General features: G+C 39.2%; 1 protein-coding gene across 1 annotated transcript in view; it reads left to right on the top strand.

The window, feature by feature from the left end:
• The window catches only part of LOC127619093 (plexin-A1-like), a 245,080-nt gene that overhangs the window by 192,996 nt on the left and 36,147 nt on the right, over positions 1–15,937 (top strand). The window contains exons 13-18 of the mRNA XM_052091844.1: positions 2,300–2,451; positions 2,713–2,833; positions 3,520–3,656; positions 6,748–6,915; positions 12,670–12,763; positions 13,529–13,765. Coding sequence (XP_051947804.1) covers positions 2,300–2,451; positions 2,713–2,833; positions 3,520–3,656; positions 6,748–6,915; positions 12,670–12,763; positions 13,529–13,765 — 909 coding nt within the window. The remainder of the gene's footprint in view (positions 1–2,299; positions 2,452–2,712; positions 2,834–3,519; positions 3,657–6,747; positions 6,916–12,669; positions 12,764–13,528; positions 13,766–15,937) is intronic.

Genomic DNA, 15,937 nt, shown 5'->3' with positions numbered 1-15,937 from the left:
AGCTTGAAAGCCACAGTACAGTATAATTAAGATTAACATTTGTGTTTTATTGAAAAAATTATGAAATACTGGTTTGGAACAACATGACGCTGAGTAGATGATGGAAGAATTCTTATTTTTAGGGTAAACTATTCCTTTAAGTCTAGTATCATCAGACATGTTGTTGCCAAAATCTTTAAATTGGGGTCTTTTGAAAGATTTTACCCGGTCTACACTTATCCGTTTGCCAAAATTGTCTCTGTAATCCTCAGACGTCCTCCAGCCAAGATAAAAGACCACCTTGCTAATGAGGATCAGGGATAGAATGAGAGACAGACAGACAAGACAAGACAGACAGTAGACAAACACAAACAACAGAAGACCTGGAACATCAGGAAACTGTTAAGCCTTGCGCAACTATGCAGGTGGTTTGTGGGCGGATGGGATCTGGAAGATGGATCCCCAATCTGCCCAGTCTGCCCCTATTCTTTTCACCCTCCGTCTTCTCCGTATCCTCCCACTCTCCTCCCATTGACGTCCCATTGTCATCCTCCCACCTATTGACAACAACACACAAACAGTAATAATGACGCCAGTAGAAATCGCCATGAGGCTTCTTGCATTTCTGTGCACTTTAATCGCAGTAATTGCATATATTTTTGAAATGTATCGTTATCCAGTGCTGATAATGAAAGGGAGATTTACTTAACTGTGTATAATTTAACAAGGTCCCAGGGGAGAACGTGTCTTTATAGTAGTGTTCTCCCACTTGCGTTGAGAGTTTTTGTTTTTTTAATCAGCATTTTTTCCCTCTAAGTTTGATTTAATTAGAAATGTACAGTATATAAAAAAATTCTAATAAATGACATCTAATGTAGGTTAATATTAGTGTAATCCAAGATCGACAGTCTTGCATCCAAATTCTGTGATTTTCAGGTCAAGGCACATTGGTTTACATCAGGCTGTTTCACTTACAGTGCTATTTTTTTTTTAATGTGGCTGTTGTCTGCATCTGAGCCTCCATAGCTTCACTGAACTCTACTAGGAGTTACTTGGGATTACTTTAGTCCCACATACTGTAGCACAACTTTTGACTTGCAGCATAATGTTTGGGACATATTGCACTGTATTGTGGCCAGGAACCAGCCGTTTAGACATGTAGAGTAGCCGATGACAGTTTGCTTGAATTGTACTTGCTGTTTAGGGAGGATTTATCTGAAATATATTACACCGCATGAATAAGGTTTGCTTTTGTTTGAGTGCCTCAAACAAAACTGAATAGCTTTCAAAGATTTAATGCAACTTACCTAGCAAAAAAATCCACTGATTAGTTCTTCATTTTAAGCACTTTTTGTATCAGTCTGTTACCTTAACATTACTTTTATTTCCAGGTAGAAAACATTTACTAAACTGACTGTGGGCTTACTTTGACTAAGACTAGGTTTACTTTGGTCATGAACTACCAAAAACAAAACAACACACCCTCAGCTTTTGTAGAATATAAACATGCTTTGAAAGCAAACATTCTAACTGTCTGTCTCACACCAGTTGAATGTACAGTTGGGTATGCAGGATCATTTTTACCAGAGGTGTCCCCCCAAGGCCCAGTCCTAGGCCCCTCACGATTGAAGTGGTGAGGCAGCCAAGGCCTGGCTCCAGGTTGCCGTGGAGACCTTGTGGTATGGAGATCAGGCATGGAGAGTACCTGTAATTACCTCATGATGGCTGTACAGGGCGCCGTCCTGCTGTTACCGCTGCACATCATTCACCATATTTGTTTTGTCATGCCACACCTGTCCTCGTTACGGAGAATAATCCGGCTAAATAAATCACATTATCCTACTGCCTTGCATCATGCAGCTCTCAAGCTCGGATCCAGGAGCCTGAGTAATAAGTTTCAATTAGAGGTTGGATGGAGGGGGGTTGAAGGGAGGTGTATCGCCAAGCCCAGCATTAGAGGCTTCTGCTCCCCTGTGTCGAGGGGTGATTTGTCTCCATTAAAATGCACAGCGTCTGAGTTGGTGTGGGAACTGTGAGAATAGGGAGTTAGAGGCTTCAATGTCAGAACTTCTCCACTGACCAGAGAGGTCTGTTATCTGGTCTCGAGGTATTTTATTTCAGTTGCTTTTGGAACCATGAAAATGCATTTGAGTTTTTTCCAGATGATAATAATTGATAATGTTTACATTTAGTTTTCATTTACAGAAATAATACTAACTGTGACACATTGACCCACGGTGCTCATGCAGGCGATGCAAGTTTGAACCCTGCTTGCAGCATCCCTAATTTATCTAACCGCTCTTTTTTCTCTGTTTTATAGCTGTTTCCTGAGACTGGTCCACGGCAGGGTGGAACCAGGCTTACTATAACAGGAGAGAACTTGGGTCTACAATTCAGAGACATCCAGACTAGCGTTCGTCTGGGGAAAGTGCCCTGCATACCTATTGAAGAGGAATATGTTAGTGCAGAAAGGTTGGTAAAACTATCCTTGCATTTCATTGGCTTCTGAAAGGGATCAACAAAAGCGCTCATACTCAACCTGTTAACAATACTATATCCTTACTGTATATTATTAATGAATCAAAAACAGATTCATTATAATAATAATATTTACTGGGGCTGTATCATGTAAAAATATACATCTTACTTGATCCTCTGCTGCCTTTAGTAAGTTAGCAGTGCTGTTGATCAAAAACCTTTAAGAGAGGTCTGACATAATTACCTTTTGCACAGGATTGTATGTCTGCTGAATGATGCCACAGGATACCGTGTGCAGGAAGCTCAGGTGGAGGTGTGCGTGCGAGACTGTGTGGCCGACTACAGAGCACTCTCACCTAGGGCATTCACCTTTGTGGTAAGCATCTATGAGTCACTTAAATGCATGTAATTCCAAAACTATAACTAATATAATTTCAGCATTTGCTTTGTGATTGTAGTACATATTGTGAACTGTAGGAATAAAGATACATTTGATTAATTGTGATTGCTGTGCAGAACCGAAGATATATTGCTTTGAGAAATATGAAAAACTTTTTGGGCACCAGCAACCACAGTTAGGTCGGTTACATACTCGTAAACGCGTAGTACGTATTCACAAATTAACTTCTAGGTAAGGAATCTGGATTCTATGCATCGTCATGTTCTGATGTGTCAGACCGCAATTCAAACACAGCATAAATGCATTTTGTATTCCTTAGCATTGCCACAAGGGGTGCTGTAGCATACATTAGCATGAAGTGCTATCTTCTTCGGTCAATTTTCTCTTTCATCTCAACCACTGTCAAGGTCAAGTGTCTTGCTGTGCAAGTTATTTAAAGTTAAAATGTCTACATATTTATAGCTCACTACCTGACATATAACAGATCTGGGTTAACCCAAAGAATCATGTTAATTATGTACAACGTGGCCGTATGCATAAAATTCATTGACCATCCTCCTGGTCTTATACTTGAAAGCCACTTAAAATAGATGTAATAATAAGACAACAATAACTGCGGTGTGGTCATCACTATATCTTTATTATAACCTTTCCTTCATCAGACGCCATTCTTCACACGTGTCCAGCCCGCTCAGGGGCCTCTATCAGGAGGAACCAGAATAACGATTGAGGGAAACCACCTCAATGCTGGCAGCTCGGTTTCAGTCAATATTGGTCGTCACCCATGCCACTTTAAAAAGTTAGTACAACTCTATCATTATTCCAATTTGTTTGTCTGTTTCCATGCCTCGTCTGTTTGAGCTGTGGCAAAGCAGTTAAAGCACATGCTCGTGCTATGTGCAGCCTTTGTGTGGATAAAGGCAGGAGCCGAAACACATCTACTGACCAAATTATAATATAGACTTTTGGCAAAAGAAATGCATTAACCACAACTTAGAACACTTTAACAACTGCATAGCATCATCCTGGCAACAACCCACAACCCTCTGGCACAAGCCAGCACATTTTCTTTAGCAAATGTAAAAATGTTTTTTTTTATCTTCTTACTGTCTGTCTCTTTTTGGCTGGCCTTATGTCTGTCTTTATATCTCTCAGTCTGTCTGGCTTTATTCCTAACTTTTTTTCTGTCTGTCAAACAGTTTGTTTGTTTGATTGTTATATATGTTTTCATTGGCCATGTGCCGGTCATTTTGACAATTAGCCTGTCAGCCAATGCACAGCCTCTCTCTCTTTCCCTTTCTCTACCTTCTTATTCTTCTGCTAAGTTGTCTTCCTCTGTCTTTATCTGTATCCTTCCAAAAAGCTGTCTCCTGGGGCTTCTCACCTTATTACAGCTACATGTCACTCCATCAGTCAAAATAGCCAGACCCTTCTTTTTTCACCCCTCGGCATAAGTCTCCAGCATAAAGAGACACATTGAAGGTAAGAACATCAGCCATGTTATGGCACAGACAGTCCTAGTCGATTGTGCGCTTTCGTTTGTGGAGGAAGACATTGAAAGATTGTTCCTCGCATCCATCTGTCTATCTGTAGTGCCAGACCACTCTGCATTGCAGCTGAGAATAAAAAAAAATGTCTCTGTGCCAAGTCTGAGACAGGAGAGAGGAGGAGAATGAAGATTACTGCAGTTCTTGCTGACTGATATGCCAGCCACACCTGGTTTGGAGGCCAGAGTTGTCTTCACAGTGAAGATTTACCTTGAACTTTGAACATGTGGTGTTTTTCAGTGTTGTGTCCGAAACTTAAGGCATCTGCCTTGCTGCCTCGCTGCCCAGTTAGACAGTGACTTCACAGGCAGGGTTTTGTGTATGAAGATACCTTGTAAAGAAACTAGATTCAGTCTGGCTTCCAAAACACTATATCAAGTCCATTGAACTAGAATAAATTAAGAGAGTTTAAGCAATAACAATGCATTCATTTAGTGACTAGCTGCAATGCTTATTTCTAGGTAGAAGTGTCACAAGTTGGGAAAAAAAGAATTTAGCATGACAATTTATGCAAGAATGGTTTTACTATTGATTTACATTTATAAAAAGAAATTCTGCTCATGTGTCATAAATAAGGCCCAATGATTTTCAGTTGGCTCTCAAGCTAACTGGTTAGCCTATTGACTTAACAACACACTCAGATTAGCCTGCTAATTTAGCATAATGCTGATTGATCAGCCTGATAGTCTAGCATATACCCTATACAAGTTATTACAATCCTAAAAAAAATTGTTCAGTTGGGCAAGGTACACTAAAATGGTTATACTATCAATTTACTCAAAATTCAGTTCTGCTCGTGTTTCATGAATAAGGCCCTATTTTGTTTAGCTCGCAAGCTAACTGGTTAGTCTATTGGCTTAGCATACTGCAATCAGTTAGCCTGCTAAATTAGTGTACCTCTGACTGGTTAGCCTGCTAGCTTAGCATATGCCTTACACAAGTATTTACAATAATAAGCAATTAATTCAGTGGGGCAATTTACACAAACAAATGGTTTTGCTATTGAATTTCACACAAAGTTGTTTTGAACTTTGAATAAGGCCTCATGTTTTTCAGTTAGCTCGCAAACTAACCAGTTAGCCTGCTAGTTTAGCATAACACTGACTGGTCCACCTGGTAGCCTAGGATATACAATACGCTATATAAGGTTTATTACAATTGTAATCAGAGCAGTTTCACTACTTCTACAACAACGTGTAAGTGACAAATAAAATATAAACTTATCCGTTGGGGAAAAAAATATATAAATATAAAAAATTTATGTAACGTAGTTCAATGGAAAGGAGGAGGCGAGAACTGGCTTGGCAATATAAAGTATATTTTATTTATGAACTTAAACAAAAGACAAATACACACACACACGACGGACTTGTCCGTAAACTATTTTTCTCTCCCGCACCATCCTCTGCAGTCGGCTGATTTAGCCTGATATGGGACCAGGTGTGTATCACGACCCAGCCCCGCCCTCCGCCCTGTCACAATGTAATTTTAATGTATATCAGTATTAATTATCAATTAGAAACAAGCTACCATTGCTACAAAAAGATAAATGGAAAGGCCATTTTGATTAACTAGAGCAAGGTATCGCAATAACATGATATATTTTTAAACAGGCATTACAAACTGCTACCTCTTTAGGTACAAGGGGGATGTGATTCCGTGAAGGGATAAAATCAGTGCGATTAGGGTGAGTGTGAGTCTGCGAGGCTGTTGATATGCCTTCATTTCTTTATTTTCCTTGTGTGTTTTGTGTCTTCCATTCATAAAATCCTGTTAATTCATATTTAAATTTATTCCACATGTCTGTAATCTAAATTACACATTTAAAATGCTAAATCTCTGCATATATCCCACAGCAATGATTGCGTTTAAAACTTAATTCTGTTGAATGGACATATATTTTGCCTTTGAGGAAATTTTGTAGCTTATCCTCTCCACTCGCTTCCATCTTTTTTTCTTTGTGACAACCACCTTGTCAAAATATGTGCAGCCTTCTGAGGATTTCTAGGTTGTGCATCTTGAAAAGGGTTCCCATGGCAATGAGCTTGCAGAGATTGCAGGCACGTCTCCTGTAATGGAAGTGAGAGAGAGAAGTAGACAGACAGAGACAGACAGACCCAAACTCTTTGAAACTGTATTGTGTCCCATATGGCTGTTAACACACATCTTGAAGCTTCATCAAACATACTTAACTCTTATTGAGTACTGAATCTGTGTCTCGATAAAATATGAATGTGATGGCATGCTTTTAAAGGCCCACAAGTCTGATTATGATCTGAATTGTAGGAAATAATCTTGTAACTCTCTTGCTCCTGCGTCTTTGCACTTCCTCCATAACTGTAGGCGGACTTCTAAAGAGATTGTGTGTGTGACCCCGGCTGGTGTGAACCCTGGAAGCACCCCGGTCATGGTGGACATTGACTCTGCTGAACTGAGGAACCCTGAGGTGAAGTTTAACTACACAGAAGATCCCACTGTCCTGAAGATAGACCCGGACTGGAGTATTGCAAGGTAGGTGACCACACAACACCATAACACTGTCATTAATGAGTCAGAAGTTGTGTGTTTGAATTATTGAAACTGAAACCATGACACCAGAAAAGAATGATAGATTGATGTCGGAATTATGATTTAGCGGTCGGCACATGTGCTCAGTGGTGCTCATGTAGGCAACACAAGTTCAAATCCAGCTAATGTCATTGCATAATTGACAAGAATGATTTTTGACCTGTTGGGGGGAGCTGTGCATTTGAGTGATTGTCATGATACCTGTCAAGAAAATGTCCTGGTCAAATTTAATCCCAAATCAATACAAGCAAAAATATGAAATTGTATATAGCATTAAAACAAATTAGCCTATATTAAGAAACATTAAGGTTTTTTTTTGCATTGTGACATTATTTTCAAGACACTTAAGCACGTTTTACTGCCCAAATCTTATTACAGTAACGTGTCCGAAAGTTTTACTATTCCCATTGTTTTTAATGATGATCCTTATAACCATAATATTAATTTTCTACTATATTACAGTAAAAAATAAGTTGTACATTGAATTATACTATGATGTAATAATAGTATATGATGTAATAATATATAATTTTTTTCACATTGCAGTAATGAGAATATCACAATCTTTTTTCCTTTGCGGTAATACAATTTGTGTGTAAAATATGCGTAACTATCATGAAAATAATTTTACAATGTAAAAATTTTTATGGCCCTTAAACTTGGCTTCATTGTCTATGTACAATATGTGATTTCTTATTTGTTTCTATTGATATTGGTGTAAAATATGGCCAGCTTGACAGCTTTCGTGAGAATCACCCTATTACTTTTCTGTGTGATCAGACTTACAATTTTCGAAAGATAAAACAGGCGAGAAAAAAACCCCATAGACTTGCATTGAGGAGAGACCAAAATGGTAAATGGTAATGGTTTGCACTTATATAGTGCCTTTTTAAGCCTTAACGGTATTCAAAGCGCTTTACACTGAGTCTCATTCACCCATTCACACACACATTCATACACCAATGGTGGCAAAGCTGCTATACAAGGTGCTAGCCTGCCATTGGGAGCAACTTGGGGTTCAGTGTCTTGCCCAAGGACACTTTGGCATGTGGGCGGGGATTCAAACCACCAACCCTGCGATTAGTGGCCGACCCGCTCTACCAACTGAGCCACAGCCACCCCTAAAAAGTATATAAAGTATAAAAGTATATCTAATAACAAAAATATCATAGAGACTTTGGGGTGATTTATTTTGACTTGAGCCAGTAAACAACCACCTAGCAACCACCAAGAACACCCTAATAGCCAACCGCACAGCAGAAAACCCCCACTAGCAACCACACGCCAACATCCTTTCAACCGTGGCATCATTTCTAAAATAAATATAAAAATTGTTGTTGTTTCTTGGGAAACATGGGAAAAGTTAGAACAACAAAGAAGTAATAGAAATCAATTCCAAGTTATTTGTGTTAAAGTTTCTCTTGACATATGAGCAGAACTCATTAAGAGGGTGAAAAATAGATTGTTTTTGGCATTGCTCTAGACTCCTTTCACACGTCAGACATCTCCACCAGTGACCAGAGCTGCTGTCAAGTGCTGTTTTTCAGGGACCAACAGTGATTTGCACTAAAACATGTCTGGCCTGTTGGGGTCGAGGGTGAAACATCAACAACGAGTCTAAAGAAACACCTTCACCGATGTCAGATGAGGCAGGCGGGACAGAGCACTTATCACCTGTGACTTTACTACTCCTGCGGGCTATAGGGCGAAGTCTTTAAAAGCCTGTAGCTGAAAAGATTCTCTCAACACTCCCTCTCTCTCTTGTTCTCTCTGACCATTACTTGCTCTCTTCTTTACTGTTGTCTGGTGTTAGCAGTACTCTCCCAAATAGCGCAAAGGAAAACAATTTACAGTTGTACTGCAAAACTTTTGACTTTATTCACTTATCAAGCATCTGATGTGATTTCTGAAAGAGATTATGGTCTTTGTTACACCATGTCCTAACCAGGTGCAATGCGACCATGCAACAACCTATAAATCTGATTTCTAAATCCAATCTGACAAGTGACAGTATATTTTGTAGTTCGCTTGGTTTCTATTCTTGACATGTCATGCTGAGTAGCTCTACCCACAGTGAAATCTCACTGGTCTAAAGGTCCTCTGCACAGCGCAGTATATTTCATGTCGAATATGTTCTGATTAGCTGTGATTTTGTCGTTTTGAAAAGTATTTTGATGTGTGAAATGTCTGGAAGCCTCTGGTAAGGAGAAAGTGTTAAGGGGCGTTCACACTACCATCGATGTACAGCAACAAAGTGATCAAAAGTCATTCATATTCAATGAGAGTTGGAAATTTGAGGTAACACGAGCAACAGTGTGCGTTGCAGATACGCAAAAGCTGAGCAGTGTTAACACAAATGGCGACTACCAATGGGAGTGATGACAGTGGAGCTCAGTTCGAAAATCATGAAAAAAAAAATCAAAGCAATATCAGATATGTCTGTACCTGTGCAAAAGATGCTCCTAGCTCTAACAGACATAACTGGAACCTGAAAGTTGTAGCCCTGAATCCTGTTAGTGCGCGCTGAGTGAAGCTGTATTGATTTGAGCTGAAAATGCCCTTCAGGGCCACGGCACAGCAGGCGTCACAGAGGCAAACAGGCAGAGACATCAACGGGTGGTACGTTTAGGGACTCAAACTCGTAGACTGGCTATGTCAACAAGCTTGTGAACACAAGTGGGTTTTCTGTGGACTTGGGTATAGGAAACCTTAAGCAAATTAGAGTCTTTAACAGATTCAGTGTTTAGATAAGACTAAAAGAATGAACAGCAGCGCCAAAGAAGAAGTGGAAACTACATGAATGCTGAGACCAAATTATAGGCCAAACACAGTCAGGACTTGACGTGAAACTCTTTCGTATCTGAGCCTAATATGCAACAATAAGTAAGCCATTTGTAGGTTAATTTCACATAAAGGTATAACACTATGGCTCTGTCGTGCAATCAAAACTAGTGGTCGACCGATATATAGCAGATACAGATAAATCAGCCTATATTTGGTATTTTTAAATTATCAGCATTGGCCAATACATTTTCCCATTTGTTCGATTAGTTTTGGAAGCCATGACAGGGCTGAGAATCGCCTGTTTATATGTGAAGCAGCTGCTATGTAATTGGCCGCTGAATGTAACGTTCATTAGCCTTTTTCACAAGAATGGAAATTACGTCACCGCAGGGTAAAGCTACTTCAGCTATGAGTTTGTGGCTAATACTAATGCTTCTTACCTCTTCTGTACGGTCTGTTTTCCAGAGATTTACAATAAAATATACACAGAAATTATGTATCTTCTTTTACCAAATGTTTTGGCTATTCAGGCCGCAGTCTCTTTTGAGTTGATTTGCTCAAATGCTGTGCTGTGATGGTTTCTTAACCAGCTACCATCTCATTAGCAGGAATATTTATTTAATCAACGTATCACAAGAAATTCATTTTAAAAAGCTATATATACTCCCAGATTTTACTCCCACAAATTAAATTCAGTGTCTCATTTAACCATGTTTTAATCTCTTCAAAATGTCAAATGCAGTTTAAATGTATAAATAATCACATTAAGTAATGAATACAAATCATCATGTCCCGTTTAAAATGTATATACTTGTTTTCATAAATGATATACATGTTAGAGATTGACCGATTGTGGATTTTACCGATACCATTAAATAAGGTGGTGGAAAAGACAGATAACTGATTAATCGGCTAATAGATTTTTTTTAATCAATTTACAGAATGTTTAAAGATTTTTTAGTTCTTCCTTACAATGACGGGCACAGACATTGAGGCTACAAGAGTCCAACGTGTCAGAATGTTCTTGTCCCATAATTAAGATCTTAATTAGAGCTCTGTAGAGTCGCAAACAAAGCATGAAGTCAGCTCAAACATGTATGCTTTATTTGCACGAAGACTTTGATTTCAGTTCACGTTTCAATGGCAATTGTTACAACCAGAAGTAAGTTTTCCCTGCGAGGGATACCACCGGAAGCGAGAAACGTGGAAGTGTAAAAAAGGCTAATTGTGTACTGTATTTTTGATTCTGTCTTTTTCTTAGAAAATGCATTTTCTAATGCGCACACACCGTCCTTGGTTACTGGACCACTGTATGTGTAGAAATGTCCTTCTTCCTTTATTTATTATGCTTTAATATTTATTTATCTTTTTTTTTTTTTTTTTTTTATGAAAAAATTACTGCATTTGTTAAAAAATTTGTAGATTGTAGATTTACAGATGTTATAGTTACAGTTTGAAGAGAATCTTGCTAAGCAAATTAGTTTTAGTTATTGTTGATATTTCCAGCTAGTTTACCTGAACAATTTTTGGTTTAATGGCCAGACATTTGGAGGCAATTCAATCACACCCTTATTGAGGTTTCTTGCCAACACAACTCAAGAATGCATGTTAAAAGGGCCTGGGTAGCTCAGCGAGTATTCATGCTGACTACCATCCCTGTTGTCGCGAGTTCGAATCCAGGGTGTGCTGAGTGACTCCAGCCAGGTCTCCTAAGTAACCAAATTGGCCCGCTTGCTAGGGAGGGTAGAGTCACGTGGGGTAACCTCCTTGTGGTTGTGATTAATGGTTCTCGCTCTTAATGGGGCGCGTGGGAAGTTGTGCGTGGTTCCCGGAGAGTAGTATGAGCCTCCACATGCTGGGATGTCATGCAAAATGAGCCACGTGATAAAATGCATGGATTGATGGTCTCAGAAGCGGAGGCAACTGAAACTTGTCCTCCGCCACCTGGATTGAGGTGAGTAACCGCGCCACCATGAGGACCTACTAAGTAGTGGAAATTGGGCATTACAAACTGGGGAGAAAAGGAGATAAATAAAAGAAGAAAAAGTATGCACATTAAATACTGTATGTACAAAGGGACTGCTTTGGGAAAAAATTTGCATTTACGAACTTCCATAGAGTATGTTTCCGCCTCCTTGAGTGACTTTTCTTGAAACCAGAGAGGGTTGTATATGGGTGAGATATCCTGCTAGATAGAGGAGGGTCTATTTGTAGGCAGTGTGACTTGTTTCTTGTTCCCTGAAGGTTGCACCTCAGTTAAGAGGGATTTTTTCCACTGAGACAGACAAAGAGATACAGACAGTAACATAGAAAGGAGAGACATTGAAAGAACTCTACACTTACAGTGTGTTATGGGCGAGCAGGTCTCAACAATTGTGGTAGGACGAGCCGAGCTCTACGGGAGTGCACTAGCATAATATATATGGTCTTGAAGCAGACAGACCTGTACTTGATTTCTTGTGGTTTATAAATAAGCACATCACCTAGGCCATCTCAGCATTCGTTACAACTTCCAACTCTTTCATCAACTGGATGCTGCACTTGTAAAGACAAAACTTGATCTTGAATGCTTGTCTCGCCATGAAAACCCCTTTTGTTTCTCATCACCAAAGTGATGATGGGATATATTACCTCTGCTCTGTTTTTCCTCTCTTTGGGATGAAAAGCGTGATAGACTGATATTTCCCCAGATTTAAAGGCAGAGTGTTGAGTTAGACTGTATCATTGTCTTTGTGGCTATGTTCAGTATAGCTGACATATTACTATTACTTTTGCTTCAGTAGAGTATAGGACATTTTTTATTATTATTTGATCGGACTGGCAATAGTTAAGATGTTTGTACCCAAAATTAGATTAATACACAGCCAATGAGTGATAGTGTCGCCCAAATCACCTTCTTGTTTCTCTATCCAGTGGTGGGACTCTGTTGACGATCAGTGGCACCAACCTGGCCACCATTAAAGAGCCAAAGATCCGGGCCAAGTATGGCTCTGCTGAGTCCTTCCATGTAAGTATCCTCTTTCCCTGTCCTTTTCTGACTTCACTACCTTCCACACCTCTGGCCCTGTTATTTTCCCCATATGTTCCTGGATGTTTTTCTTCCTCTTCCTTTAGTAGAGGTTAGAGCTCCATTCTTCACTCTCTTCTGCTCAGGTTTCCCTGTAAAACAGACAAAAATTCTAACCATTGTACCTATCTTTGAAAAGGTCACAGGAATCTCTCTCTCTGGGTCTCTTGCAAACCTAGTTAACTGCCTTGCTGTCTGCTGCCTACATGCTGTAGCCTGCTACCTTCTGAGGCAGCATCCTAACCGGCATGCTCTATATGGGAGATTTGAATAAAATCACAAGTGATTTCAATAGATTTTTCTATTAGCGTTAGTTAAAAATTATATATTCTGTAATTAAGCATAACAAATATAAATCACACTGAAGTCTTGGGTAAAATAATACATTTTAATGACACTGATATATTTTTATAGATACTTTTGAACATAAGTTTATAATAATCTTGAATTATTTTTTTCACATTGCAATACATTCTGGAATTGCTTTCTTTACAAAGATACTATACATACAATGCTCCATTAGAGTTTGGCCAAAATGAGGCAGCATAAGTAAGTTGCTTACCTTTTGGAACGTGCCTACAATGCCTTAAAATTGTTCCTTTGTAGGCAACATGATAGGTTTTAAAACAGAGCGTATATTCTATTTTGTCATATCTGTTTTGTCATATCTCACCCTCTGTCTCTCTATTGTTCTATTTTTCTCAGAACTGCACTGTTTTCAACAACTCCATCATGGTCTGTTTGGCCCCATCAGTAGCCGACTCTGAGAGAGGTTTTGTGGAAACTGGCAGTGGACCGGATGAAATCGGCTTCTACATGGACAATGTCCATGCTCTCATGGTTGTCAACGAGAGCTTCAGCTACTACCCAGACCCTGTCTTTGAGCCGCTCAGTCCTTCAGGCATTCTGGAGCTCAAACCAACATCACCCCTTATCCTGAAGGTAAATCACACCTGGTTAAGCTGAAACAGGAAGTGGTTAGATTTATGGGTAATTAGGATGTGGGGTTAAGCTCAAAGTATACTTCGGTCACATGCAAAGTGTCTGCTGATTATGAAATTTGTTAAATGTATGCAGAGTGCCCAAGAACTGAATGCGCGTATCCCCATTTTTCTAACCGCACGTCTTTGCACAGAATGCAGCAGAATGATTGAAACAGAGCTGTTGCTGTCACAAAGAAGCACTTGAAAATGTAATTGCTCAATCTAAATGTGTTCTCTAGTCCAAATAGTGGCAGATGCTATTACACCCCTGTTTAAATACTAACATAAAGTATAGGTGCATCACCGCAGATTTAGGCCCCTAAACCTAACTCTAACCTTCCTTTACAAAAACGATCATGGTTTCACTACAGTAACCATATATCACCATGGTATTTTGTAGTAAAATCATAGTAACCACAAAATGTAACATGGTTACTATATTAACAATATATTACTGTAGTAATGCCATGGTTAACTGCATCAAAACTATGGTTTTCACCAAAAAACTTGGTTACTACACTATTACTACAGTAAAACCATGGCTAATGTGATCTGGATCAATATCTCAACCTTCACTGTGACCAAATCACTGTGAGAAATCACTTTAATGTATCATTATAAGTTGTATTATAGGAAATATTAAGAGTGGAAACATGGGAAAAGGTGGGATAAAAGGCAGTATTCGAAATCAGATCATCAGCATGACAAAGCATTTTGCGGGCCACATCTTTGTAACACCCTGAGCTACTACAGCGGCATGTAGGGGTGCAGTTTGTTGTAAATTGTGTTTCCACCAGACTTCTGTAGTGCTAATTTTTACTCCATTCTCCATTCTCCGTTCTTTACCAACTAAATGTCTATCCCGTTAACCAGTTCAACGTCTCTTCCCCCGAAAAATGTAAATATGCTTGCCTTCATTTGACCAGCAGTTCATCCCATAGAAATTTGTTGTGACTGTTATGAGCTAGGCCTATGGTGGGCTAGCTGTGGTGGGCGGAGTTAGTGTAAATAGCCTTGGCCAACAAGATGAGCTATTTGCACTTAGTGTAAATAGACTCGCTGTATTTGTATTTATTATTATTATTTATTTTTTGAAGGGCTTTTAAATGCGTTAAATTATCTTATATTTTTCTGTCTACTTCTGTTGACATCACAGCTCAGGATAGTAACTATTGAAGGGCTTGTTATTGTGTGTGTTCTTGTGGTGTCTTCAGCCAATCAGTGTTGAATGGACATCAATTTTATGTGGATCCAGAGAAAATGTCAAATGGCATTTGTGGCTCAGGTGATTCATCAAAAACTTCTGTGGTTCTCATGAGAAAAGATGGCAGATGGTTAACTTCTGGGGTCTTGCGCCAACCAAGCAACTGCCTTTGAAATTAATGGGAAAATTCTTGGTTGAGCCTTCTGGCTTGTGAATTTTGCACTGATTTTTTACTTGTTTTCCAATGTTAACATGTGCAAGATGGATGTCTTTGTCCATTAAGCAACATCTCGCTCTTTTTAAGCATCTTAAATGTTTTAGAGAGTTTTAAGATGCCGTGTCAAGTTAAACTTTAAAAAAATTATTAAAGTGCTTCTCAATATACCTGCATTCTGTTCCATTCGTTGTGCTACATCTAGCATTTCTTTAACGCAAGAACGCGTTCGACCTGAAGGGCCCTTTAGATGACTTTTCTAACTTAAATATGTACCACTCGCCCTTCATTTGTAAACTTAAAAATGCTGATCACAGACACCAGCTGGTTTCTCATATAATGAAAGCCTCTCTTTACTTTAAAACCATTGAGGTGTGAGTCGAAGCATGTCGAGTGATATTTCTTTGTTAAATCAAAATTTATTAACAAAACCTTTTTACTCAATGCTGATCCCCCGCCTGGCTTATTGAGAGGGATAGAAAACATCCCGGTGCATTAGCAAAGTGAAGGCAAAATACGAAAATGCAATTTGGTGAAATAATCAGGGATATTCTGGAGATGCGTCACATTCTCCATGCAATTAATTTATCATCTAATTTGATCTAGGGTTGGCAATGCAGATGAGATGAGAGAGTGAGTGAGAGAGAGAGAGAGAGAAGAGAGAGCGGAATTAGCTTTAAAGAGCATCGTGCGGTGGCCTCACTTGATTGTTG

Source organism: Xyrauchen texanus, chromosome 25, assembly GCF_025860055.1.
Source record: "Xyrauchen texanus isolate HMW12.3.18 chromosome 25, RBS_HiC_50CHRs, whole genome shotgun sequence".
In the NCBI taxonomy this organism is placed as follows: Eukaryota; Metazoa; Chordata; class Actinopteri; order Cypriniformes; family Catostomidae; genus Xyrauchen; species Xyrauchen texanus.
This window is presented reverse-complemented; position numbering and strand designations above follow the sequence as displayed.